The sequence below is a fragment of the Brachyistius frenatus genome, unplaced genomic scaffold, assembly GCF_029030835.1.
Source record: "Brachyistius frenatus isolate BFR_SWC_R1_liver_20210118 unplaced genomic scaffold, ASM2903083v1 Contig_224, whole genome shotgun sequence".
Classification (NCBI taxonomy): Eukaryota; Metazoa; Chordata; class Actinopteri; family Embiotocidae; genus Brachyistius; species Brachyistius frenatus.
Genome location: NW_027210823.1, coordinates 278,685 through 306,542, shown reverse-complemented (window position 1 = coordinate 306,542; position 27,858 = coordinate 278,685). Strand labels below are relative to the sequence as shown.

At 49.7% G+C, this 27,858-nt stretch overlaps 1 protein-coding gene across 4 annotated transcripts; it reads left to right on the top strand.

The window, feature by feature from the left end:
- LOC138633509 (golgin subfamily B member 1-like) lies at nucleotides 1–27,858 on the top strand. Of its 4 annotated transcripts, none has more exons than XM_069719763.1 (24): nucleotides 1–112; nucleotides 215–337; nucleotides 424–537; nucleotides 1,362–1,659; nucleotides 2,037–2,152; nucleotides 2,308–2,425; nucleotides 2,516–2,607; nucleotides 2,686–2,836; nucleotides 7,649–7,755; nucleotides 8,671–8,761; nucleotides 10,349–10,482; nucleotides 10,632–10,679; nucleotides 10,918–11,027; nucleotides 11,243–11,411; nucleotides 11,488–11,592; nucleotides 11,675–22,387; nucleotides 22,620–22,702; nucleotides 23,791–23,827; nucleotides 23,997–24,128; nucleotides 24,228–24,350; nucleotides 24,799–24,899; nucleotides 25,051–25,143; nucleotides 26,053–26,167; nucleotides 26,417–27,858. In XM_069719763.1, exons 1-24 carry the CDS (start codon nucleotides 98–100, stop codon nucleotides 26,573–26,575), a joined length of 13,347 nt encoding a protein of 4,448 aa, XP_069575864.1. In that variant the 5' UTR covers nucleotides 1–97; the 3' UTR covers nucleotides 26,576–27,858. The 4 variants fall into 4 exon arrangements, with proteins under 4 accessions (XP_069575864.1, XP_069575863.1, XP_069575862.1 ...); XM_069719762.1 differs by having other exon boundaries at nucleotides 8,671–8,794; nucleotides 24,802–24,899; XM_069719761.1 differs by having other exon boundaries at nucleotides 8,671–8,794.

Genomic DNA, 27,858 nt, shown 5'->3' with positions numbered 1-27,858 from the left:
CGAGTCGGAGGAGCGCTACAGCCTCCTGCAGGAGCAGACGGAGAGCCTGAAGGAGCTGCTGGTCTCAGAGAAGCAGCAGTATGGCCAGAAGGAGAGCATGTACAAGCAGAACGTAGGTCCTCTAACTCTAACCCAGCATGATGCCCTAACTCTAACTCTAACCCAGCAGGATCCTGTGTTCATCAGCAGATTTACAGCTGATGGTGTTTTTCAGATCCAGACGTTCAAAGACATCCTGATGCAGAAGGACAACCAGCTGACGGAGATCAACCACATGCACGAGCAGGAGCTCTTCAAGCTGGCGGCCAAATCGGACGCCAGAGCCGACATAGAGCAGGTGATGGAGAGATGATGGGCTGCAGGTCATCAGGGTCTCATGTTGTTTATGTGACGTCTCCTTCTCCTCCTCCTCCTCCTCCTCAGCTCCTGAAGGCTCTCAAACAGAAGCTGCATGAGAAGGAAGAGGTGCTGCTGGGTAAGACTCAGGTGATCGATGTCCTCCAGGGGGAGGTGGACGGCAGGGACCAGCAGATAAAGGTCAGCACGCACCTCATTTAACCAATCAGCATGCTCTGAAACCAGCCGACACTCTTCCACCGCTGAGACGACCGACCGTGTCCAACAAAGTGTTCATAGAGTACAGAATATTTATTAAAGAGGTTTTAATGAACAGCAGCTTGACGAGGAGCTGACTGTTTATTCTGTTTGGTGATTTTTTTTCAAGTCAACGAAAGTTCACCAAGAGTTACGATCATCAACAGCCGTCCAATCACAGAACAGTAGGGGCAGGACAAACACAGTTAACCTCCGACGCTGGTCTCTGATTGGTCCTCCCTTCAGAGTGGCTGTTCCAACGCTAATACGAGCCGAGTTAACAGACTGTATTCACTAGGAAAGTTACACCATTGGTCGGCCAAATGTTGCAACTTCAAATTAAAAGCCCATGTTTTAAATTAAAAGTCCTCTTGTGTTTTATACAGTTTTTATACACCAGGTTTCGACCTGGTCTTCTAATAATAGAACAGTTTTGTAGACTAATTTGTGATGTAATAACTGTTTGTTATCCTTCTGTATCAATGGAACATGTTTCACTGCTTCTAAATGTTTTTATTCAGGATCAACGTTCTCCCTCGTTGTTCAGTGGTCTTTGAGTTCCAATGCCACTCTGCCCCCCCTAACATACATATAACATGTATATGACACGTATGTAACACATGTGTAATACATATATAACACTTGTGTAACATAACATGTAAGCAACGCATGTAACATACATGTAACATGTATGTAACATGCATATAACACGTATGTAACACGTATGTGCTATGTATATCTGACCTGAGTGCCTCCTCTCTCCACAGGAGCTCTCTGAGCGTCTGCAGCGACTGCAGGTGGAGCGAGAAAGCCTCGAATCCAAGATGGAGGCCGAGAAGCATGTGATGCGAGCGCAGCTCCGAGACCTGATGGAGAAGCAGCAGGCGGAGGTCCGGCGCATCACCGAGCAGCACCAAGCGCAGATGGACCAAACCCAGCAGGACCTCCTGGGGCAGCTGGAGGAGCTGAGGGGAGCAGCAGCGCCACCTGCCTGTCAGGAGGTATCAGGGAGTGGAAACGGGGTCGGGGACTCATCCTCCGTCCAGAGGATCGCCGAGCTGGAAGGTTGCTGCTTCATGTTCATTATTCTGTAGGAAGGGAACTTTAAACTGAAATTATTCACTAAAGCAGAGACTTAAATTTGGCTTTCACAGAAATGTAACATTGCATTTTTAATGATTGTTTTAAAACATATTTTATTACTCAATGCAGGCAAACATTTGTATTTTTTTTTTTAAACATCCACAACATTTTTAATCACATTTAACAAAAACCAGGTGATGTGATCTAAGCTGTAGTTTTAACATAAGATTTGTGCATTTATTCATTTTTAAATACAAATTTCACGCATTTTACAAGTAAGATAAAGACAAATTCTACAATTTCTAAAAAGAATAATAAAGATATAGAGATTTGTGACAGTCACTCTTCATTTCTTTCAGCTCAAACTAAACAGAAATCAGAGGAAGCCAGCCGATCGGAGGCCAAGTTCCTGAAGATGAAAGCGTGGTCTAAGTCTCGGATCAGACAGCTGGAGGAGGAGCTGAAGAAGAGCCAGGTCAGCTGTGTACATCACACATCATTAGATTTCATTCAGATGGGAAACATGTTCATCTTCTCATCACTTTATTAAAGACAATTACAAGAAACTCTGATGTTTAGCAGCAGTTTGTTCTGAAGATGCAGATTTAAAGCTGTTGATGTTGTGTTCAGGCCGGAGTCGCTCCTCCGGACCTGAATGCCCTGAGGAGTCAGATCACGGCTCTGGAGGAGGAGAGGGAGGAGAACCTGTGGAGGGTGGAGCAGTACGAGGAGCTGAGAGCACAGAACGGTACTGAAATAAAAACCTGCTGCTTCTTCTCTGTTGAAACACACTGAAGTCCCAGTGAAGTGTGTGACGAGGTGTGATGTCTGCTGTCAGGGATGCTGGAGGAGAAGCTGGTGGTGTACGAGGAGCAGCAGAGGACGCTGCAGGCCGACCTGGAGCAGGTCACCAAGAGGGCGGCATCTCAGGTCCGAGTCCAGATGTTCTCCACCACCTCCTGATGTCTGTGTACGTCTGACGCTCTCTAACATGACCTCTGACCCCAGGCCAGTGAGTCGGGCAGCGCTGACGACGCCCAGAGTCACGTCCTGGAGTGGCAGGAGATGGTGGCCGAGGCGGTCAGCGCCAGGGACCGGGCCCGGGAGGAGAAGGCTGCCATGGTGCTCCGCATCAGCCACATGGACGAGGAGAGAGAGGGTAAGACCGCTGCTGCAGGGGGGTGACGGGGGAAACTAAAGGGGCGGGACTACAGAGGTCAGAGGTCAGGGAGGAGCCTGGTCTGGTGTTTAGACTGTGTCGTATTTAATGTACACACACTGACATGCTCTCAAATCCTCACACACATTTATCAAACATTTCCTGAAGTGGATTAAAAACCTCCCTGTTCATAAATACCAGAATACATCACTGAACATGTGAACGTTTCCCTCTCTGAGCTTCAGCCCATCAGAACCAGACCAGCATCAGTGTGTTTGGATCTTTAACACCTGTTTGAATGCTTCTCCCCTTTTAGTTGTTGCTGATGTTGATTTTTTTTAATACTGATGGTGAACATGAGGGGAAATGCAATCATCTCAAATTAAAGCCAAAGGTTTAAAATCTGAAATAGTTTATATTTCATGTTTTAGAAATGATAAAAACAATGTTTTTATCGAAATAGTAAATGATAAAACGATCAGGACCCACATGGCTTTAGTTTCCTTTAGTAACAGGATGATGGGGGAAATGTTGTCATTTCCACTTTGACCACGTGGTGGCAGCGTTGTGTCACTGTGTGTGTGTGTCTGTCTTGTTGTCACGGTAACATGAAGCTGCAGCAGCTGGGCATGTTTAGTGCAAAGGGATGCAAAGGATTATTGTTCGTAAAAGGCAATAACGATATTGAGAGCTTGTGGATTACATCGTTAGCAACATGCTAACTTTGAGGATGTTGTTGACTTTATAGTTGGTCAGCTGACAGTTGAAGCAGGTATACTTCATGCTGAGAGGAGAAACACTGTTGAGCTGTGCTGTCGCTATATAAACTTATCTCGTGGGCAAGAATTAGATCAAACGTGAGAACTAATTCATTAAAACGTGGGAACGTAATGCCACATTGTGCACACAATTTCGTGTTTCGTGTCATGATTTAGTGTTTTGTGTCATGATTTAGTGTTTTGTGTAATGATTTAGTATTTAGTGTCATGATTTAGTGTTTTGTGTAATGATTTAGTATTTAGTGTCATGATTTAGTGTTTTGTGTAATGATTTAGTATTTAGTGTCATGATTTAGTATTTAGTGTCATGATTTAGTGTTTTATGTCATGATTTAGTATTTAGTGTCATGATTTAGTGTTTCGTGTCATGATTTAGTGTTTTGTGTCATGATTTAGTGTTTTGTGTCATGATTTAGTGTTTCGTGTCATGATTTCGTGTTTAGTGTTTCGTGTCATGATTTAGTGTTTCGTGTCATGATTTAGTGTTTTGTGTCATGATTTAGTGTTTCGTGTCATGATTTAGTGTTTCGTGTCATGATTTAGTGTTTCGTGTCATGATTTAGTGTTTTGTGTCATGATTTAGTGTTTTGTGTCATGATTTAGTGTTTCGTGTCATGATTTCGTGTTTAGTGTTTCGTGTCATGATTTAGTGTTTCGTGTCATGATTTAGTGTTTAGTGTTTCGTGTCATGATTTAGTGTTTCGTGTCATGATTTAGTGTTTCGTGTCATGATTTAGTGTTTCGTGTCATGATTTAGTGTTCAGTGTTTCGTGTCATGATTTAGTGTTTCGTGTCATGATTTAGTGTTCAGTGTTTCGTGTCATGATTTAGTGTTTCGTGTCATGATTTAGTGTTCAGTGTTTCGTGTCATGATTTAGTGTTTCGTGTCATGATTTAAATGTTCTGTCTCTGCGGCCTCTCCAGCTTCTGTGTAAATGTGAGCTGACGTTGTCGCTCTCGGTAATAGAGATATTTGGATGTTCTGCCCTGTTTGTCTGACTGAACCTTCTTCTCTTTATTTCCTGTTGTCATCGGGGAGGTTGGGTTCCCTCTGTGCTGCCTCCCATCTCGTGGACCTCCACCCCCCCCACACACACTGTCCCTCTCCAGCCCCTGCTCCAGGGATGGGAGCAGCCATACAGAACAGTTTCCCATCAGTTTTGTGCATGCAGGCTCCTCCCCCTTCACACCTGACTGCAGCTGCCCACTGCAGCGCCTGCAGCTCCCCATGTTGAGCGTCTGCTGGGCCGAGCTGCAGGCGCTGCAGTGACACGCTGCATTTACAGTCTGACATGTCCTTGTTCTTTTCTTCACCTCTCCTGTGTTCTTCCTCTCCTTTACCCCTTTTTCTTTTCTTCTGTCCTGCCGGTTCTTCTTTAATGTGGCAGGACTTCAATATTTTAGAGGCATTAACATTGGACTAAACCCAACAGTGTTGTTTGCATTTGGTGGGACGATCAGACTTACACCAACGAAGAGTTCACATTGAGGACAGGCTGACAGCAGACATACACACAGTATTAAACATCACACAAAGAGTCTTCATCATTAAAGAGGACACAACAGGTTAACTGGGTTAAAACTCCAACTGATAGATATCACCATGGAACTTCTCCAGTTGATTACTTACAGTAAGACAAAAAAAAATTGTATTACAATTATTTTTTTAACATGCAAATGCAGGTATTATCTAATTAAATGTGTGCTAATAGGTTTGGGTAAAGCCTGGTTCAAACTGGCTTGTTTTATTTGTTGACGTATACAAATCAAAGACTTTCACGGAGTGGACTTTTAATCACTCAATAAATCAGAAAATACTGTTGAGTCATAAAAATATATTTTTGCAAAAAAGTTTGGAATAAATTATGATATAAATCCAGCTTTGGATGATATGTGAACAAACCCCGCTGTAAAACCTTCAGGACACAGCTGGGAGTAAAACTGGAAAGTTTGGTGCGTTTACGTGCTGCTGAAGTGGAGACTTTCTCCTCAGTGTAAAAAATAAATCTGAGAAAACAGACGTATACTTTTAAAATCCAAGTCTGTCAAAAAAGTCAAGAACAAGTGAAAACAACTTTATTTGGGATATTATATGAAATTCTAATTATATATTCCCAACGAGTGATATTTGAAGTGATGAGCAGGGTGTGATGATGATTTGTTCCAAATGTTCAGTTGACCAATCAGATCTCTGGGGCGGAGCTACTGGTTGTTTACCCTGTTCGGTACTCTGTTATATTTCTATCGAAAGCCTTTTCTTAGAAGGACAGTTAGTTTTAAAGACAGCAACATCTTTGGCTTTAGATTTTCTCATTATTTTGGGGGAAAACATATTCGTTTCCCTTCATGTTAAAAATGTAATTACCGTCCACGTTATGATCTCACTTTATGAATCAGCTCAATGCTTCTCACTAATGGGATCAAATGTTCGACCTTTGTGGGCTCAACAACCATTGGATGCTACAGTAGAGGGCTAACTGTTTTGGCTTCATGAATAATACGCACGTTTTCCTCTTCTTACTTCCTTCACATACGAGCTTCGATCACAAAGTTCAGAGACGGTTCCTGATATTCCACAAAAAAACAAGCTGGTTTAAATCTGGCTGCCGTACCTCGTACATCCAACGGGCAACGATACTCTGATCCCAACTGCTGCAAAGTGACAAAGAGGGAAGAGCACAGACTAAATACGAGGGACAGGTGAAACTAATCAGGGGGCGGGGCCAACATTCATACAAAGGACAGGAAGTGAAACAAAGACAGATAACAAGAGGTGAGTCATTTCCAAATCAAACAGGAAGTACCAAACCCAGACGGACCTGAAGACTACGAAGCAGAAAAGAAGTCGGAACCAGAACAGAACCTCAGAAGGTCCCGGTGGAACTCGGTGTTGACAGTCTGACTCTGGGGGACCAATTCACGGTGACACAAAGAAAACCCACCTGGTGTCTCCTAACCTGACGCCTTCTTCGGTCTGGGACGGTGAAGCTCCGCCCCTCTTGAAACGTGATGTCATCAGAACACCTCGCCCGGCTCGTCGCTTCTTCGCCGGAGACTCTGTTGACTGTTCAGGAACACTCTGTACTTATTGGTCCTCCTGCTCAGTGTCCAGCACCGTGCTGCGTTCAGGAACACTCTGTACTTATTGGTCCTCCTGCTCAGTGTCCAGCACCGTGCTGCGTTCAGGAACACTCTGAACTTATTGATCGGACCTCGTATGATCCTGCTGCTGTGGTCAGTGTAGCTTAAAGGTCCAGTATGACTATCTTAGCTTAACCCTGCTTATTCTCTAAACCTGCACTGACCACAGCTTCACACACTAAACTCTCTTTTTCTGCCCCACCCTTTGCTTTGAGCTGCCACCCACCACCCCACCCTCACCCCCACATTATAATCAGCCTGTTGTCACAAAACAGATGGGAACACGTTATGTTCTAATCAGACTTTGTCCTGCTTTGCATCCTGAGCTGCTAAATGACAATCTGAGTAAAAGTGTCTCTAAATAACCGTCTGGTCCCTCTCCTGAAGACGCAGAGATGAAACATTGGCTTCAGATGTGACTCATTATAAACTGGGCTCTCTCCTTCCTCTCCCCGTCTACCACATATGTGAATGCTGTTTTCCCTCGCTATGCAGAACAGGTGTGCACGCCTCTGACCTGAATGATGCAGGAGTGCAAACATCCCCTCTGTTTGAGTAACTTCCTGTTTGTCCGTCCTTCGGTGTCTCGTCTCTGTGGATTAAAGTGTTCTCCGTGTTATAAAGTATATATGTGGTGTTCAAAGTGCCTCATCTTCCTTCGTCACCAAAACCACCAGCAGCATTCACATCTCTCTTCTCTCCTCTTCATCTCTTTCATCGTGTCTTTCCAAAATATATCTCCTCCCATCATCCTGCCATATTTCTGTCCACTTCATCCCCATCCTGCCATCCCATCATAAACACATCCTCCGATCCAAACCAACCTTCCCCTCTCCCTGTGGCACAAAACTGATTGAGGATGACTGGTTCTTTCCTGGCTGCTCCGATCCAGCACTGGCCACTCGGCAGCAGGAGTTGGAGGAGGAGCTGGCTCAAGCTCGGGGGCTCGGCCCGCTCAGGGCCAAGAAGCTGGCAGCGCCGGCCCAGCGAAGCCTGCAGGTAGGTGGATGTTACTGTGGTTACACCAGCATGCCTTCACGTGTTTTATGGTTTTTATAGTGGAGCTTTTACAGTTTAGAAATTTAAAAAAAAATATACCAAATGCACAATGTAAATCCAACCAAGCTGCCTTTATATACAAAAGCTTGTTAATTTTTGCTGCATAAAATAATTAAATTCTGATCAAATCATGTAACAAATTCAGGTCAAATCACAGACTGTATACAAATGGACGTAGTTTCCAGGTAGTACCTTAAAGTGCAATACCACCGAGGGCCACAAGATATTTATTGGAATGATGCTAATGCTGATTGGGGACAATTTTTAAAGGAATAATTCAGCATTTTGTAAAATAGACTCTTTTGCTGGCTTAATGAGAGTTTGGAAGATGGACACCAATCTCATAACGGAGTTAAAAACGGTGTTTGAGCCCAGAGACTTTTGCCCAAAGGGTGGAACAGTCGACGACATCAAATAAAGCTGTTCGTTGCTGCAATACCAGCGAGTGCCACTAGAGGTCGGCTCCAAAAAGCCTCCGGCTCCATAGACTCCCATTCAACTTCTCTCATCAAATCCAAAGTGAATAAAATGTGTCCATCAGTTATCTCGGTGTTGTTAGCTAAAGTCACTCCTTCTTATTAGTTTTCTGGAGGTCCATCTGAAAATAATCCCTCATTCATTAGAAAAGAAGATTCAAGAAGACCTGTTTTTGGGGGCGTGTCTGTTTGATTGACAGGCCTGTGGTGCAGTCAGGTTACAGCTATCGGTGGGCGGGACGTAGTATCGTCAGGTTTCCAACAGGTTTTGTTGAAACGCAGTCCTTCTGCCTGCCGCTGTCCGTTGCACCTCGTTGGTTTCGTCTTCCCAACATGTCCCAGGGTTCCTTGGAGGTGATGAGTTTTCTCCTCCTTGCAGGAGGACTTTGAGTTCGACGGCCAGGCCTCCTTCCAGGACCCTCGCAGCACCTCGGAGAGCACGACCCCGATGGAGGGAGAGAACATGGGAGGTTGGTGGCCCGAGTACAGTTCTCCTGATACAGGTGTGAGAGCCGCCGGACAGGTTTCACCAGCATGCACACGCTCACCTGCACTCGGCTCTGGGAAACCAGAAGTCTTTGGGTTATTTTGTGTTTTTAACACTCCAAACTTATGTTCCTGAGTATTGGACCGTGGCTGCTGGTTGGTTTTGTCTTTTAAGTTTTCATCCTAACATTACAGTATTTGAACTGGATCATGTGCGGCCCGGTTGGGACCCACTGGGTTCAGCCTGCTCTCATCTGTGTACAGCCGGCTGAACTCAAGCTGCTCCCCAACGTGCTCAAACTCCCTCTGGGATGATTGACACCTGCCAGAGTGACACATTGAACCATCATCCTCATCAGTTTACAGTGTTTGTGCATGCTGGTGGAGCTGGCGGGTGTTGGGGGGTTGTGAGATGGTGTGAATGCACGATGTTCCCCATCTGTGGTAAGTTTTGGGGTTTTTATTTTATCGTTTGCACGCTCTGCTCCTTTTTTTTTAATCATTTATCAGCTGCTGCTCGTCATAAAACCAAAGATTACATCAGAAATGATCGAAATAAAAAATACATAGAAATAAAAACAAAGTAAAAACATAAACATTTTAATTCTAATTGGAGAGTTGTGATTAAAATGTAAAACTAACTGATGTAATTTTTGTGTTTTTGAAGTTAAACCGTTATCTGTTACGATCTGCATTTCACACACTGTCTTTTGATGAAGATCTTTTTAATGAGACAAGGCCGATAAGAAATCTACTCTGCATTTTGAAGTAGGATTAATTGTGGCAGCCGGAGCCTTGTTTTAAAGTAGTTTATTTAAACAACTACCAAACAGACTTCAGATCTGTTGACATGGTGAAATATTGTGAGGTTTTTGTATTTTTAAAATTCAGCAAACAAGCCAGACTTAACCATCTTAATCTAAAAACAGTTCCAGGTTTGAGCCCTCGGGTGGTTTGAGGTTGTGATCAGCTGTTCAGGTCCATCGTTGTGTGTTCATGAGGAGAGAGGTTAATAAAAGCTTAACGTGTGTCCGTTAAACTCGAGTGCTGATTGACTCCATCACCACCTGATTAATCTGTCAGGTAGCACCTTTCCGCTGCAAACTGAGCATGCTCCACCAAAACCTCCAGTTTAGCCCTCTGACAACCTGATTGGAGATAAAATAATTCAATTCATCGCTTCTTCTAGGTTTTCAAAAGTTATCTGATCGAATGTTTTAAATTCTGATAGTCAAACGAGTCATTTCACAGATTTACATTTATCCACCATTTATCCCGTTTCACAGCCTCAACAGTAAAGACAGACACAATGATGGAAGCATGTTTGTAATGACTTTCACCACCAGAAGGGGGAGACAAAAGCACTGGAGCTGTAACAATAGATCACCATCTTCAGGGTTGGATGGATCCATAAACTTTGAATTCACATTGAAATGAAAATCTAATATTTAGTATAGTAAAAGTGAGAGTGGTGAGTGTAAAATCCGTTGATGTTGAGTTGATCCTGTAAACTGTATTTGTGGGCGTCCCCTGACGTCCTCGGCGCTGACCGTCCGACCCGCTGCTTCCAGATGGGCTGCGGTCGGTGGTGGAGGAGCTGGAGCTGGAGAGGAACCAGCTGCAGGAGCAGATCCTGAGCCTGGAGGAGCGCTGCCAGGGCCTGGAGGACCGGCTGCAGCTGCAGGCCCGCATCGAGGCCCTCCAGGTGAGCGCAGCGGCACCGAGCCGGGCCGGGCCGGCTCAGAACCGGCAAACATTCTCACTGTGAAGCTGAAGTGACCTCCTGATGAGTAGAACCATGAAGTGCATGTTTCCCCGAAGGATGGGATGTTGTAACCGACCCTTCTAACACAGGTGACGTTTGATGTAGATGAAGATGAGCGTCCGTGTCGGGTCTCCCAGGTGTGTTGGCTCGCTCATGTACGTGTGTGACGGCTAACAGGTGTGGTGTGTTTGTTTAACCTCGGACACGCGTGTCCAATCACATGAAGCACAAAGACTCACCGGGTGTCGTACATCACACGTCTGTTCTCCTCGTCACCTCCGACGGTGCTCCCCGTCTGTCCTCGTCTGCGTGCCGTGCTGATTTCGTACTCGTTATTTAATCTGTTTATTGATGTCGCTTGTTCTGCCGCTACAGAACGAGTCGGAGAAACTGCTGAGTCAGCTCGCCGGCCTCCGAGCTCAACAGAGCCGAGACGCAGAGAAGCATCTGCTGCTGGTGAGCAGCCTCAACGAGCAGATCAGAGGGTCAGTCAACACCACATGTTGGATTGGAAGTGACTTCCTGTCCTTTGTATGATTGTTGGCCTCGCCCCCTGATTAGTTTCATCTGTCCTCAAGTGTCTCGCCTGTTTTCAACACTCTGTGAGCGGCGTGTTGAAGACTTTGTTCTGTCCTGCTTATTGATCTCTTCATCTTATAAGTGTTAAATGTTGCAGCTGATCCTGTTTTTTGTGCTTCAGACTCAGTGACACTCAGGAGTGTCTGGAGAGCTCCCTCCTCGAGAAGGAGAACACACTGGCCAAGACGTCGGAGAAGCTGCAGCTCATCAGCAGTCTGCGAGAGTCCCTGAGTGAGCGTGAGGCTCAGAGCAAAGAGCTGAGTGAGAAGCTGTTGCAGACGGAGCACAGCGTAAGAGAGGCGTTTGGTCCCGGAGAGGTTTGACTATCTGTTCAGCAGAGATTCATTCGGTTCTTCTTCCCTCCAGCTGGAGAACGTCTCCAAGAAGAGCAGCAGCTCAGAGAAGCAGTGCTGCGAGCTGAAGGCGGAGGTGGTGGACCTGACGCAGAGACTGAGTGTGCTGAAGGACAAGGTGAGAGTTATCGGCTGAGTTGCATGAGCTGCTCTCTGCACACCGTGTTTCATGGTTGGGTTTTATATCTCATTTCTCTAAGACACAAAAACAAGAAGTCACCGTGGAAACGTTACAAACCGACCTCGACCAGACCAACGAGGAGCTGGACAAGCTGAACTCCGCCCACCTGGAGGAGCGCGCCCAGCTCATCCACGACCTCCAGAGCTGCGAGCGGGAGATCGACGGTTTGAGAGACGCGGTGCAGGAGAAGGACCGGGAGATCTGCAGCCTGGCCGGCAACATGGCCGAGTACTCGGAGCAGGTGACGGTGCTGAAGCAGGAGATCAGACTGAAAGAGGAGAGTCTGGTCCGGGTGGAAGACGCTCTCAGTAAAGCTGAACAGGAGGCCAGCATCATCAGAGACTCCCAGACCTCAGACCAGCAGGCCCTGAACGGAAAGATCACCGAGCTGGTGGGGAAGCTGCAGGAGGCGGAGCTAAACCGAGCCCGAGAGGACAGAGAGTCCGGAGCGTCTGAGGCGGAGCGACTCGTAAAGCAGGCGGACGAGGATGAAAGAACCATCCGGGAGCTCCGAGGGGAGATCCACAAACACACCGTCATCCACCGCACACACATCTCCTCACTGAAGGAGCAGCTGATGTCCTCTGTGCAGAAGATTCAGGACTCAGAGGCACTCGTCTCTCAGCTGCAGCAGGAGAACAGCAGCGACCAGCTGCAGGAGCTGAAAGAGAGACAGCAGACGTACGACATGGAGCTGAAGGCCTTGAAGGAGGAACGAAACAATCTGCTGGCTCAGCTGGAGAAACACCAGAGTGACGTTCAGACTCTGTCCAGACAGCTGGAGGAGCAGGAGAGCAGCAAACAGCAGAAACTGGAAACCATAGCAACGCTGGAGAAACAGGTGGAGGACGAGAGGCGGGACAATAAGAAACAGTCTGAAAACATCTCCAAACTCAAGAACCTCCTGAAAAACACGAAGAGCGAGAAGCAGCAGAAGCTGAAGGAGGAGCTGGAGAAACAACTGCACCTCCTCACAGCAGAGAAGGAGAAGCTGAAGGAGGAGCTGGAGAAACAACTGCACCTCCTCACAGCAGAAAAGGAGAAACTGAAGGAGGAGCTGGAGAAACAACTGCACCTCTTCACAGCAGAGAAGGAGAAACTGAAGGAGGAGCTGGAGAAACAACTGCACCTCTTCACAGCAGAGAAGGAGAAACTGAAGGAGGAGCTGGAGAAACAACTGCACCTCCTCACAGCAGAAAAGGAGAAACTGAAGGAGGAGCTGGAGAAACAACTGCACCTCCTCACAGCAGAAAAGGAGAAACTGAAGGAGGAGCTGGAGAAACAACTGCACCTCTTCACAGCAGAGAAGGAGAAACTGAAGGAGGAGCTGGAGAAACAACTGCACCTCTTCACAGCAGAGAAGGAGAAACTGAAGGAGGAGCTGGAGAAACAACTGCACCTCCTCACAGCAGAAAAGGAGAAGCTGGAAGAGGAGGCGGCTGAGTGGGTGAAAAGCATCATATCCCTACAGGATCAAATATCTGTGATGGAAACACAGCAGTCAGAAAACAGCAAAGTGGTTGAAGCGCTAGAAAAGGAGAACCAGGAGCTGACGGTTGGAAGGGAGGAGTTGAAGAAAGTCCTGGAGCAGAGCACTCACTCCAACTCTCAGATGCTGTTGGACAAGACAAATGAATGTAGTGACCTGAAGCAGCTCCTCAGGAGGAGGGAGGAGGAGCTGACGCAGCTGCAGTCTGAGAGCAGGGAGAAGGAGGACATGCTGAAACAGAAGCAGGAGGAGCTCCAGAGGGAGGTCACAACCCAGAGGAGCATCACCTCCGAGCTGCAGGCCAAGGTGGAAACACTGGAGGAGAAACGCTCCCGACTCAGGAAGCAGCTGGAGGAGAGAGAGGAGCAGCTGAGAAACACCAAGCAGAAACACCAAGACCAGCTGAACCACGCCAAGAAGAGCGAGGAGGCTCTGAGGGAGCAGATCCTCAGCCTGGAGGAGGTTGGCAGGAACATGGAGGCTGAAGCCCAGCAGAGGGAAACGAAGTCGGACGGCTTAAAGAGACACATGGAGGCTCTGAGGGAGGAGAACCGACAGCTTCAGGCGGCCCGTGAGTCTAAAGGAGAGGAGCTGGCTGACCTGGACGCACAGCTCACACAAGAGAAGCTCCTCCTGCAGGAGGAGGTGTCTGGACTCACCGCTGACAGAAATCTACTGCAGGAGAAATATTTTGCCCTCCAAGTTCAGACTTCAGACAGTCAGCGAAGAACTGAAGGTCTCCTGAAAGAGAAGGAGGAGCAGCTGCAGAGCTTCCAGCAGCAGGTCGGGCAGCTCAGCGCAGCCTTGAACAGCCGAGAGCAGAGCGGTTTAGATCTGAGGTCTCAGTTACAGACTCAGCAGAACCAGCTGGTCCAGCTGCAGGACACCGTGTCCACGCTACAGCAGCAGGGGGTGGTTCTAAAGGAGGCGCTGCAGCAGAGAACGGAGGAGGCTGCTGTTCATCAGCAGGAGGTCCTGCTGCACAAAGACCTGCTGTCTGAGACGCAGAGAGAGGCAGAGTCCCTCCGGAAAGAGGCGGAGTCCCTCCAGAGAGCGTGTTCGGAGGCGCGGCAGCAGACGGAGCAGAGAGAGGAGGCTCTGAAAGAGGTGAGGACAGAGTTTCAGAGGCACAAAGAGGAGCTGGACAAACGCAACGAATCGGTGGTGTCTCTCAGCAGCCAGCTGGGGGCCATGAACCAGAGCGCTGCACAGATGGAGGCCGAGGTCACCAAGCTGAAGGCCTCAGGGCAGAAAACGACTGCAGAGATCCTCCATTTAAACGACAGCATCGCAGCTCTGAGTGAGCAGAACACACGGCTGGAGACGGAGCTCCAGAGAACACTTACAGAGCTCTCAGAAGCTCACAGAGAGGTGGACGGTGTCCGAGCGGCAGCCGCAGAGAGGGAGAGTCTTCAGCAGGGGAGACAGGAAACCCTGCAGCGGCAGGAGATCTCCATCCAGCAGCTCAGCAGGAAGATGGAGGAGAAAGAGGAGCAAGTTTTACTGCTCCGAGAGTCCGTCTGTAAACTCACGGCAGAGTCGTCCACGCTGAAAAACACTCTGCAGGAGAAGGAACAGTCGAGCCTTGAATCCTCCGCTGCTGTCCACAACCTCAGCTCACACCTACAAACCAAAGAGGCCGAGTGCGAGAGCCTGAAGGAGCAGACGTCTCACCTGGAAGAGGCGGTCAGCAAGCTCACCGACAGCCTCCAGGTCCAGACGGCGGAGGCGGGAGACCTCCGCCGAGCCCTGGAGGAGCAGACCGAGTCTCTGCAGAGACGAGCCGAGGAGGCGCTGCTGTTCAAGGACCGGTTCACGGAAAGCACCGAGTCGGCGTCCCGGCTGCAGACTCAGGTCCAGTCTCTGTCCTCCGAGTCCGAGATGCTCAGACGGTCGGCAGCAGAGACGCAGAGCGCCTTCAACAACCTGAGAGAGAAGTTCGCTGTGAACTTAGAGGAGCTGCAGGAGGTGAGACGGCAGCTGTCTCAGAGGACAGACGAGCTGTCCGACTCTAATAACGGACATCGGGCAACGAAGACGACTGTAGAAACCCTGAGAGAAGAGTTATCTGCGATCCGCCTCCAACTGGAGAACACCGACACCCTCAACCGGAGTCTGTCGAAGGAGAAAGAAGAAGCTCTGTCGTCTCATCAGGCCAGCGTGTCTCTGCTGACGCTCGAGACAGAAAGACTCAAATCACAACAGCTGCAGGTCGCCGCCCAGATGGACGCGCTGACGGAGAACCTGGAGCAGAGGGAGATGGCCCTCCACGCCATCAACAGCCAGTACACGGCTCAGGCCAAACACGGCAGCCAGCTGCTCTCTGAGATCCAGAAGCTAGAGGAGCAGAACCAGAGGCTGCACGAGGGGGTGAGGTCGAAGGAGGCGGTGCACCGACAGCAGAACGCGCACCTACAGGACCAGCTTAGAAAGGTGCAGGCAGAGAAGGAGGAGCTGGAGAGAAGGCAGCGTCAGGTGAAGGCGTCGCAGGCTCAGATGGAGCAGAGGTCCAGCAGCATGAGCCAGGAGAAGCAGAGCCTCCATGAACAGGTCAGTGCCAAACAGCAGGAGGTGTGTGAGTTGAGAGAGAGCGTGGAGAAGATAGAGCAGGTCCTGCAGGACTCTGAGAGGGAGTGGCTGCTGGTGCTGGACAGAGAGAAGCAGGACAGGAACCTGCTGGCAGAACAGTTAAAGAGTGTTGAAGGTGAGATGAAGTCTAAAGATGTGAAAGTTCATGCTCTGAAACAGGACCTGGACAGTTTGCAGGAGAAGCTGGCAGAAGCTTCCTCCGCCATCAGGCGGGGGTCGGATCAGCTGGGCGCTAAAGAGATCGAGGCGTCGGCGTCGGCGTCGGCGTCCAGGGTCCAGCTGGAGAGGGTGTTGGAGTCCATCCAGGAGAAGGAGGCGGAGAATCAGGCGCTGCAGCAGGCTGTAAGAGCTGCTAAAGACCAATTAAAAAAACGTATAGAAGGACAACTGCCTGTAGAAGAAGCCTCTTTACAGGAGATGATCCAACTGTTGGAGGAACGAAATCAGTCGGAGGTCGACGCTCTGAAACAGGAGCTGGATAAAACTCTCCATGAAGGTCAGAGGTCACAACAGACCGTAGAGCTCCTCCAGGCTGGTCTGAGCGCCGAGCTGCAGACTAAAGAGGAACAGATTGGCTGCATGAACATCCAGATCGGTCAGCAGAAGGACTTGCTGGCTGGACTGAGTCAGCAGCTGAAGGATAAAGATGCTTCTATCGCCCAGGTGATGGAGTCGGCCTCCAGCGAGAGGATGAAACTGGGAGAGGAGAAGAGTTGTCTGTTGGAGTACTTACAGAACACGAAGCAGGAGAGCAGAACCTGGATGGAGAGACAGGAGGAGACCACTCGGCAGCTACAGGAAGTGATGTCACGCTCTGGAGAAGAGAAGCTGGAGCTGACGAAGGAGAAGAAAAATCTGCGGAGTGAGCTGAACAAAGTGTCCAAAGAAAAAGACGCAGTGAAGAAGAAGCTTCAGGCTGCTCTGGTTGTCAGGAAAGACCTGCTGAAAAGAATTGAGGAGTTGGAGAAGCAAAAAGAAGAAAGTGCACACGATAAAACTGAGGTTTCCCTTCTGCAGGATCAGGTCACGAACCAGGCCAAAACATTTGGAGAACAAGTTTCTCTGCTGGAAGAGAAACTTGTGGAGAAAGACGCAGAGCTTGTTGAAGTCAGAGCGGAGAGTGGACGCCTGATGGAGCAGCTGCAGACAGAAACACAGCGTTTAGAAAGCTCGTTGAAGGAGACAGAAGAGCGTCTGACAGAAACGCTGCAGACGCTCGGTGAGAAGGACGTCATCGTGGAGCAGCTGCAGGCCGACGCCACGGCAACACAAGAAGCTTTGATGCAGAAAGTAGAAGAGATGCAGATTGAAATGAAGACGTGGAAAGACGAGCTGAAGAAGTCGTCTTCCGCTTCGAGCGCCGTGCAGTTAGAGAATGAGATGGCACAGATGAAGCTGGAGAAGGCGGCGCTGCAGAAGAAGGCTCAGGCTGCTCTGCTGGCTCGCAGGGACACCATGAGGAAGGCTCAGGAAAGAGAAGAGAAGTTAAGTCGAGAGCTGGGCGAGCTGAAGGACGACTACAAGGCCCTGCTGGAGCAGCGCTGCCAGCAGACCAACGAGCTCAACGCCGTCCAGCTGGACTTCGACGAGAAGATCAGGGAGCTGGAGGACCTCCGTCAACACTCCCTGTCTTATGTGGGCGAAGTGGAGACTCTGAGACAGCTGGTAGACGAGAGGGATGAAACCCTGCAGGCTCTGAAGGTGTCTCTGGCTGAGAAGGAGAACCAGTGTCATTCTCTGTCTCACCTGCAGTCGGAGCTGGACACGCTCACATCCCGGCTGGAGAGCGTCTCTCTGGACGCGGCGGGTAAAAACCAAGCTCTGGTGGTCCTGGAGCGACAAGCTGAAGATCTGAAATCAAAGCTGCACCTGGTGGAGAAGGACTTGGAGGAAGCTCAGGCTGAAGCAAAAGAGAGAACCGAAGAAGTTCAGAAATATCAGGAAACCATCAGAGATGCTGAGCTGAAGACCCAACAGGAGAATGAAGCATTAATCAGTCAGGAGAGACAGTTGAACATCTCTCAGTCTGCTCTGGACCAACTGAAGCATGCAAACCAGGAGGAGCATCAGATTTTATTGGCAGAAAAGCAGCTGGAGCTGGAGAGCATCCAGAAGACATCAGCAGAGACGCAGCAGCTGGAGGAGGACAAACGTATTCTCAGCGAGGAGCTGGAGGAAGCTCGGCGGCATGCTGGCGACATACAAAAGACTTTAGAGTTGTTACAGCGGGAGAAAGAAACGTCTGTGGGATTAATGGACGACCTCAGAGACCAGGTGACCTCTCTGAGCCGGCAGCTGAAGGAGGCGCAGGAAGCAGCTCAGCAGCTGCGTGAGAACACGTCTGAAACCCGCATCAAACAGGAAGATTGTTTTTCATGCAAAACCTTGGATGAGAAGCTGAAGGAGAAAGACGAGGCCTTGTCCGTTTCTCAGGCTCAACTTTCAGACAAACAAGAGCTGATTGCTGCACTGGAGCTGCAGTGGCAGCAGCAGACTAAAATGCACCAGGTCGTCGTTGAGAAGATGAGAACAGACACCGATGAGCTGCAGAGATCCAGAGAGGAAGGCGGTGGAGGGAACGATCGGGACAGCCAAAGCAGAGCTGCCCTCCTCACCAGGAAGCTGCAGGCTGCTTTAGTTTCCAGGAAGGAGCTCCTGAAGGAAAACGCAGCGCTCAAAGAGGAAGTAGAAAAGTTTTCTGCTCTGGAGTCGTCGATGGTGAAGCTGAAACAGCAGAATACGCAGCTGGAAATCTGCGTGTCATCTGTCACCAAGGAGAAAGAGAAGCTCAGCAGCGAAGTCGATCGCATCCTGAATGACAACCGAAGTCTGTCTGCAGCCTGTGAGAGTCTCAAAATGACCATCGAAAACATCACGCAGCAGAAACAAGCCTTCTCCTGCCAGCTGGAGTCCCTCAAAGACTCTCAGACCGAGGAGCTGTCCAAGTGGAAGTCAGAGCACGCCGAGCTGAGGCAGGAGTACGAGTCTCTTCTACAGGCTTACGAAAACGTCAGCAGTGAGATGGATAAGATGAGGCAGCTCCTAGAGGGCGCCAAGAGAGAGCGGCAGGAGGCGCTCCGACAGATACACAAGCAGGAGACGGAGATGGAGAGTCTGGAGACGACGGCTCGAGAGACGGAGGAGGAAAATAACAAAATGAAAGAGAGGATGCAGAAATACGCCAAAGAGAAGCGTCTGAAGATCGAAGAGCTGGAGGAACAGAATGAGGAAATCAGAAAAGAGCTGACTGAGCTCGATGGAAACCACGAAAAGGCGATGCTGGAGCTACGGGACAGAAACCAGCGCCTGGAGGCTGAGACCTGCCGACTGAAGGAGTCTTCGGAGGTCCTCAGGGTGACGCTCTCCGAGACGCAGGAGCATAACAGCCAGCTGGCAGAGAGGCTCAGAGAGGCCAGCTGTTTGCTGGAAAAGAAGGACTTGGAATCAAATACGTACACAAACAACATGCAGATCAAACTGGATGAAGCTCTCCGTCTCAATAACTCTCTGACGGCTCAGATCAAAGCCCAGACAACAGAACTGGGAGCTCAGTTGGAAATCAACAACCTGTCACAGAAGGAGAAGCAAAATCTGTCGGTGAGGATGGAGGAGATCCAGAACGATCACGAAGTACAGCTGGGAAAGAAAGACGAGGCCGTGGAAGAGCTGAAAGACTTCATCAACCGACACCGACAGGAGACGGTCAGTCTGAACGAGAAGGTGAGAATCCTGGAGGACGACAAGTCTCTCCTGCAGGAGGAGCTGGAAAACGTCCAGGAGGCTTCAGACAAAGCCAAGAACGAAAACGAATATTTGGAAACCGTGATCCTCAAGAACTCTGAGAGAATGGACGAACTGACCGAGTCGGTGAGTGTTCTGCAGAACCAGAACACGCAGCTGTCCGCTCGGCTCGCAGCCAGCGAGGAGACCAACGACCGGGTGCGTCAGGAGAAAGAGCGCGAGCAGCTGAAGCTGGTCAGAGAGCTGGAGGACAAACTCCGGACGGTTCGGAGAGGCAACGAGGGCTCCAAGAACGTGAAGAAAGAGCTGCAGGAGCTGCTCAGAGAGAAACACCAGGAGATCAACCAGCTGCAGCAGAACTGCATCAGGTACCAGGAGCTGATCCTGGACCTGGAGACATCTCTGAAGAGCTCGCAGTCGGCCCGCCACAACCTGGAGAGAGATCTGAAGAAAAGCTCCGAGAGGATGTCGGCTTTAGAGGAGACGAGTGAACGAGTGGAAGACGAGCTGGCGACACACAAGAATCTCCTGAAGGAGGCCGAAGAGAAGATGGAGACGGTTCGGTCCGAGAGAGACCAGCTGGCCCTCCAAGCGGCGCTGCAGAATCACACCGTGGAGGAAACCAAAGCACCTCAAACCGTACAGGAACCGCAGATGAACTCTTACAGGGAGAGTCAGTTACAGCAGCAGGTCGAAGACCTGAAGGAGCTGAAGGATGAAGAGAGCCGGAGAGCAGACGAGCTGAGGCAGCAGCTGGACTCTCAGCACCTTCAGATAAACACTCTGAAGAGGACCGCCGAGACCACCGAGGCCAAGCTGTCCGCCGTGTCCTCCACCGCTCACGGGGCCGAGGCTACCCGCCGTTGGACCGACCTGTACCAGAGGACCTTACACGAGAAGGACACGCAGCTCCTGGAGCAGGGCTTCATCATCAAACGCTTCCTGGAGGACATGAGAGTCAAAGACAAAGAGGTGAGCGACCTGCGGGTCAGCAAGTCGCGGCTGGAGAGGACGCTGAACGAGTACTCGGTGGCTGCCGCCGCGCAGCAGAGGCAGCTGTTTGTCATGAGCGCCGGCAACGCCGAGCTCAGCGAGACCGCCGAGCTCCTGACGCTGCAGGTGAAGGAGCTCGGCGCCCGGGTGGAGAGAACAGAGCGAGATAAAAACACACTGCACCGACAGCTCGCCGACAAAGACGACGTGACGTCTCGGCTGCAGCTGCGTCTGCAGCAGCTGGAGAAGATGAACGCCGACGCTCAGCTCTTCCTCCTGCGGTCCCACAACGACAAACTTCAAGCTGACTTTGAGAAGCAGGAGGGAATCTCTCTGCAGCTCAAAACGCTCCTTCAGAACAAAGATGCCGAGATCTCGTCCCTGCTGTCCTGCAAAGATGGACAAATGTCCGGATACCTGGAGCAGCTCCAGGCTAACTACCGCTCCCAGGTGTCCGTTTACGAGGACAGGCTCACGTCGCTACGCTACCAGCGGGAAAAGGCCGACAAAGAGCTGAGAGGACTGGAGGTCAAGGTGAAAGGTCTGCAGATTAACCTCAGCAGATCGGTCCAGGAGAAGGAGCAGATGGCGGCCAAGATGGAGTCCTTCAAGAACTCCATGGTGTCTCTGCAGAGCGAGCGGGAGCGGCTGATGTCAGAGTACAGGATACTGGAGGCCAAGAGCCAGCTGGGGTTGAAGGGCAGAGAGGGCTCTCCTGATGGGGAAGGAGGTGCAACCAAAGGCCTTAAACACGAAATAAGGAAGCTCCTACACCAGATGGACGATCTCAACTCAGAGAACGCCATGCTCAGGGCTCAGCTGGTCCGCTACCGGGAGGACTTGAACCAGGTGCTGTCCCTGAAGGACAACCAGCTGAAGGTGCTGCTGAAGAAGCAGCAGGACGTCATCAAGAACCTCGAACACCAAAAAGCTGCAGCAGAGAAGCAGCACAGAGAGTCTCGGCTGGAGCTGCAGAAGGAAGAGGAGACGAGCAGCACGTTGAACGGAGAAAACTCCAGACTCAAAGCTCGGGTGTCCCAACTGGAGGCTGAGGTGTCGACTCAGAGGAAAGAAAGAGCCACGACCGATGAGGGCAAAGTGATCTGTGACCTGCAGGAAGCCGTGGCGGCCAAAGCAGCCGAGTGCAACGACCTCCAGCAGAAACTGCTCTCTCAGAGAGTCTCCGCCGACGAGCTCCAGGACAAAATGCAGCTGCTCGAGAGCGAAACGGACAAAAAGCTGTCCGAAGCCGAGGACAAGTACAACGGCGAGCTGGACGCCTTCGAGCGCGAGGTGGAACAGATGAGGACGGAGCGGGAGGCGGCCGATCAGCGGCTGGCAGAGCTCGCTAAAGACCTGCTGGAGACGGAGCAGCAGGTATCGGAGGCTGCGTCGCAGAGCAAAGACGTGAAGGCTCAGAACGAGTCTCTGTGCCGAGCCATGGCGGCGCTGCAGAACGACCGGGACCAGCTCATCCAGGACTTCAAGGTGCTCCGCAACCGATACGACCAGGAGCTCCGAGACACTCGGGCAGCGTTGAACAAGGTGGAACGCAGTCTGCAGGACGCCACCTCCGACCTGGCCGCGTTCGCCAAGGAGAGGGACGTCCTCCTCCAGAAGATGAAAGCACTGGAGAGCGAAGACGCCCCGGCGGAGCTGAACCGGCTGCTGGACGAGCTGTCGGCGGCCGCGTCGGAGAAGGAGAGGCAGCTGGAGAAGGTCACGCTGGAGAACAACATGTACAGCAAGCAGCTGGCGGCGTTCTCCAGGTCCATGGCCAGCCTCCAGAACGACCGCGACCGAATGCTGGACGAGCTGGCCGGGGCCAAACGGGCAGTCGAGTCCAGGCAGGGGTCGAGCCCGGGGGCCGTCACTAAAGGAGGCGGAGTCAGTGGCGTCCCCAGTGAGACGGACGGGCCGGTAAGTCCAGTCATCGGCTGTCGTTTCAGTTTGGCTGTCGCTTGCACCTCCATTCTCCGTCGTGGTTCTTTCACAAACAGCATGCAGGCTGCGGTTTGTTCTGAACATCATCGCTTGGACGTGCATGGTGGTTCTGTTTGCTGAGATGTTCTGCTGTTCAGTCGTGTGTTGGTGTTTTGAGAGAATGTATTTTATACCCTGGTGGTTGATCTCATCGTGGATCTCATTGCAGGTGACGAGGCAGAAGACGGACAAACTCCAACAAACAGTTCACAAAGAAGTCGGTGGCAACCAGGAAGAACCAGCAGATGTGAGGTAACAGCAGCAGATCTGGACCGGTTGTGTTCAGAGGAGAGTTCGTATGAACGGCGCCTTCTAGTGGTCGTCGCCACGTCACAACTCTGCATCTATCAGGCTCCAATTCACCAGTTGTGTGTTTGCTGACGTTTCCAGAAAGGTCAGAGGTCATGGAGGTTCATGTTTGGTTGGATGTTCAGCTGATATGTTGTCGTTTCAGTTACGTAGAGTTTGTCTTCGTAACGGTGTTGCCTTGCAACGGTGTAAATATCTGCTTCTAGCTCCACAGGGAATCGTTCGCCGTCGTTGGGTGTAGATCGTGGGCCAGTCAGCCGACACCGCTGCAACCAGACGGCCGTACCAACCCTGAGCATTAATAGTTTTTATTCCAGCAACATAACGAGGTGCTGAGCATTCAGGGTTTGTTTCCACTGGTCACATTCACTTTGTAACCAGCTGCCCAATCACAGTGAAGGAGGGGCGGGACAAACGCATTTAACCACCAAAGCTGGTTGCTGATTGGTTTGCCCTTCGGAGTGGCTGAGTGAATACAAGCAACGTATCCGGACCAGCGATCTACAATAGCAAAGAAGCCCCGTGATTGGCCTGGGAGTGTGTCACTCAGAATATAATCAGCCAATCAGAAGAGTGCGTCGTTAATATCAGTATTCTGAAATGGATTTTTGTTCTTAAAACTAGAAAAATATCTTCTGATTAGGTTTCAAGGCAAGTTTCTTTGTCGAGCACATTTCAACAAGGCACTTCAAAGTCCTTCAAAGCATCAAAAAATAAGGCAGAAGAAAAGGACATTTAAAAACAATTAAGAACAGTGTTTTAATAAACATTAAAAAATAGTCATTAAAACGTTAAACAAGCTGAAAATAGAACCCAAATAAAGTGAAATATGGAACCATTAAACACTCGCTGTCTCGTGGTTGGGAGGTTGACTTCCTTCCACCTGGTTGGCAAACAGGTCAGTTTGTACGAAGTGTCTCAGTGTCGCCCTCCACAAAAATACAAATGTTTCTCCTGTACAATAACAACAACGACTGTAGTAACCTTCAACCAACGCTCGTCTGTCTGAACTAAAGCTGTTTGTGTTCCAGGTGTGTCCCAGAGAGGACGGACCTCCTGTCGCTGGAAGTAAGTTCAACCTCTCAATCCTCCTTCTGTGTCTCCTGTAGGCTTCATGATCATTTAAGTTCACATTTATCTTCATGCTAATAACTACAAATCAGTCATTTTCAACAGTTTGTCGCTTTGTGTGTTAGATGTTAGATGTGTAACAGGACTGTTATTTCCGTGCTCTCAGCAGGAGGCGGTTGGTGCAGCAGGTGAGAGAGGCCTGCAGGAGGCGGAGAGGATGCAGCTCCACAGAGACCTGCAGCGCTGCCTGGACGAGATCCAACAACGGGATCACAACTTCCAGCAGCTCGGCGCCAAGGTAGGAAACACGGCAGCGTCCAAAAATACAACATTTCACTGACAGTAAAGAAATGGATGCTGAATCCTCCTCCTCCTCCTCATCCTCACCACCTCACAGCTGCAGCAGGCAGTGGAGGAGAAAGCTGCGGTTGCTGCTCAGCTGAGGGCTGTTTCCCAAACCCTGAGGGACACCCAGGACCGCTACCACTGGCTGGAGGGACAGGTCCAAGGACAGGTCCAGGTGAGACGTCCTGCACACCCCCCCCCCCCCCCCCCCCCCCCCCCCCCCCCCCCCCCCCCCCCCCCCCCCCCCCCCCCCCCCCCCCCCCCCCCCCCCCCCCCCCCCCCCCCCCCCCCCCCCCCCCCCCCCCCCCCCCCCCCCCCCCCCCCCCCCCCCCCCCCCCCCCCCCCCCCCCCCCCCCCCCCCCCCCCCCCCCCCCCCCCCCCCCCCCCCCCCCCCCCCCCCCCCCCCCCCCCCCCCCCCCCCCCCCCCCCCCCCCCCCCCCCCCCGTTGGTTCTGTGGTATCAGCAGATTTTATGTCCTTATTGTTTCATCAACTTTATTTAACCTGCTTCTTTAAAGCTTTTCACTACTGTTATTATTCCATCTGTGTTTGACTGACAGAAATAAATCTGTTTGTGTTGTGTCTCCTTCTTTAAAATGACCTGTAATGCTGCGTCCTGACCAGCAGGGGTCAGTGTACACCGAGGTGGCCCCCGGGGCGCCGCAGGAGAGGAACAGCGTCGCCATGGTGACGGAGGCTGCTGAGGTCACTCAGCTCAGGGAGAGGTGACCAACACACACCTCCGGTCTTCACCTGCTTCATAATGTTCTCTGGAGAGCTCTAACAGTGTGTGTGTGTGTGTGTGTGTGTGTGTGTGTGTGTGTGTGTGTGTGTGTGTGTGTGTGTGTGTGTGTGTGTGTGTGTGTGTGTGTGAAGGCTGCTGGAGGTGGAGCTCAGTCTGTCAGATGAGAGAGGACGTAGAGAGACGGTGGAGGAGGCTCTGCGTGTGTCTGAGGACAGACTGAAGAGGTGAGAGCTGACAGCAGTCTCTGACCTTCATCTGACCTCCACCTGTCCTTCAACTGACCTTCATCTAACTTTTATCTGACCTTCAACTGTCTGTCATCTGTCCTTCATCTGACCTTTATGACCTTCATATGACTGTTATTTTGTTATATGTTATGTTGTATTTTATGTTATGTTCTATGTTGTTCTATGTTGTTCTATGTTCTATGTTATGTTATGTTCTATGTTATTATGTTCTATGTTGTTATATGTTCCATGTTGTTATATGTTCTATGTTATGTTATATGTTCTATGTTGTTATGTTCTATGTTGTTATATGTTCTATGTTGTTATATGTTCTATGTTATGTTATATGTTCTATGTTGTTATATGTTCCATGTTGTTATATGTTCTATGTTATGTTATATGTTCTATGTTGTTATGTTCTATGTTGTTATATGTGCTATGTTGTTATATGTTCTATGTTGTTATGTGCTATGTTGTTATATGTTCTATGTTGTTATGTGCTATGTTGTTATATGTTCTATGTTGTTATGTTCTATGTTGTTACGTTCTGTTATGTTCCATGTTATATGTTATGTTGTTATGTTCTGTTATATGTTCTATGTTGTTATGCTCTATGTTGTTATATGTTCTATGTTCTATGTGGTTATATGTTATGTTCTATGTTGTTATGTTCTATGTTGTTATGTTCTATGTTGTTATATGTTCTATGTGGTGTTATGTTCTATGTGGTGTTATGTTCTATGTGGTTATATGTTCTATGTTGTTATATGTTCTATGTGGTGTTATGTTCTATGTTGTTATATGTTCTATGTGGTTATATGTTCTATGTTGTTATATGTTCTATGTGGTTATATGTTCTATGTTGTTATATGTTCTATGTTAACTTGTGTAATATTATGTGAGCAGCTTCGTCTCCGGTCCGTCCAGAGACGCTCAGCGGGACTTCAGCATCGAGGTGGAGACGGAGGAGGAGTGGGACGCTCTGAGCCTCAACCCCAACCAGCCTCTGATAACACGGAAGGTCAGTGTTCAGGTCATACGTGTTCTATTGTCCGTGTTCAGATGGAAGGAGGAACATGTTAAAGGACTTTTCTCCACTTCCAGCTGGAAGAGACTGAACTTGGTTTTCATGTTGATGGATGTGATTTCAGAAGCTCTTATTTTGACAGCAGATGTGTTCTTTATATGAAACGGTTTCTTCTTCTCGTCTTCGTTCTCTCGTGAACGTTGGACGGTATTTTTGTCTGATCGTTGATGTTTGTACCTGCAGGTGAAAGGCGGGATGGTGGCGTGTCGCCGCTGGCTGCGGGGGCGGAGCCTCTACTTCTCCAGGCTGCTGACGGGCCGCGCCCGCTCTCGATACTTGTTCCTGGCGTACATGCTGGCGCTCCACGTGCTCATCCTCATGTGCCTCAGCGGGGCGCTCTAGAAAATCTGCTTTCATTGACTATTTAGAGATGATACCACGTTTTTATTTCCTTCAAACACTAAAAGTATCCCTCTGAACTCTGGCCGGGTCACACCAGGAAACACAGGAGGATTTTCAAAGTAAAGGTACCGGCACAGGTTATATTGTTCTCCACTTCCAGCGGTGACTTTCTGTTAAATATTATTTTAGTTTGAATTCTGTTTGATCATTTCTGAATGGAAGTTGTTGTTTTGAAACGTTTGAAGCCTTAAATCATGACCTCCTCCTTTTCTAAGGCGGGCTCTCTGATTGGTCGGGCTCTCTGATTGGTTGGGCTCGTTGCCGATAGTTTATTGTTCTGAGACGAGAAGAGAAAACCTCGATGTGACTCTCACATAGAAGCCTGAGGAGCTGCAGAAAGCCATATCCATCCTCCGTTAACGCCAGCTCTGATAGACCTGCTGTAAACCACGTGTTCGGCTGACGCAACGTAAACATGATCTGATGATGGAAATGAGTCGGAAACGTTACGCCCGTGGACACATGAAACTACGTGTGATGAAAGTGATCGACTGTCTCCATGGTTACGGTTTACATCAGATGTTCTAATGGTGTCCTTGTTTCTCTGGTGCTCCCCCTAGTGGACTCCTCCAGTAACACAGAGGAGAGGTCGACCACAACGAACACGTGGTTTAAAAGCAGGAACACCCCCCCACCACCACCCCCCCTCATTGCTGCTGCTTCTCTCCCCTGCCTGATCTCATTCGTTGCACATAATCGTGATGCTGAGTTCAAACTATGCACTGAGAAAGTCCAAATGTGTAAATAGTCCCTGCATCCCTTTAAACTGAGAAGCCAAAGCTGTCGTCTCTTTGAACCGGCTGCTCTCCGTAAAGTTAGTCAGAAATAAAGTGGACTCTGGTCCTGCAGAGGAGCAGCAGAGATGAACGTTCAGATGTATTTAAGATGTTTCAGTATTTATGAGCAGAGTCTGGACAGTATCTGTTCTGTATGTAAATATGCATTTCTATCCTCTCTGCCTGATCACTGTACATTTAAAGAGTTTGATTGACAGACTAACAGCTGCTGATGATGTAATGATGTGCACATACAGGTGTGATTGACAGGTGGAGCTGAATCTATTTATGAAAAACTACTGAAGATATGCAGATGGCTTATTTTCTCTACTGCCTCTATTTTTAAGAGTTAGAGATGCAGTTGGTCAACGAGGTGCAAAACTGTCCGAGGGGTCGAACTCACCGCCTGGAACAGAGTTTAATAAAGATGGTGGAAGTTTTCTTCTC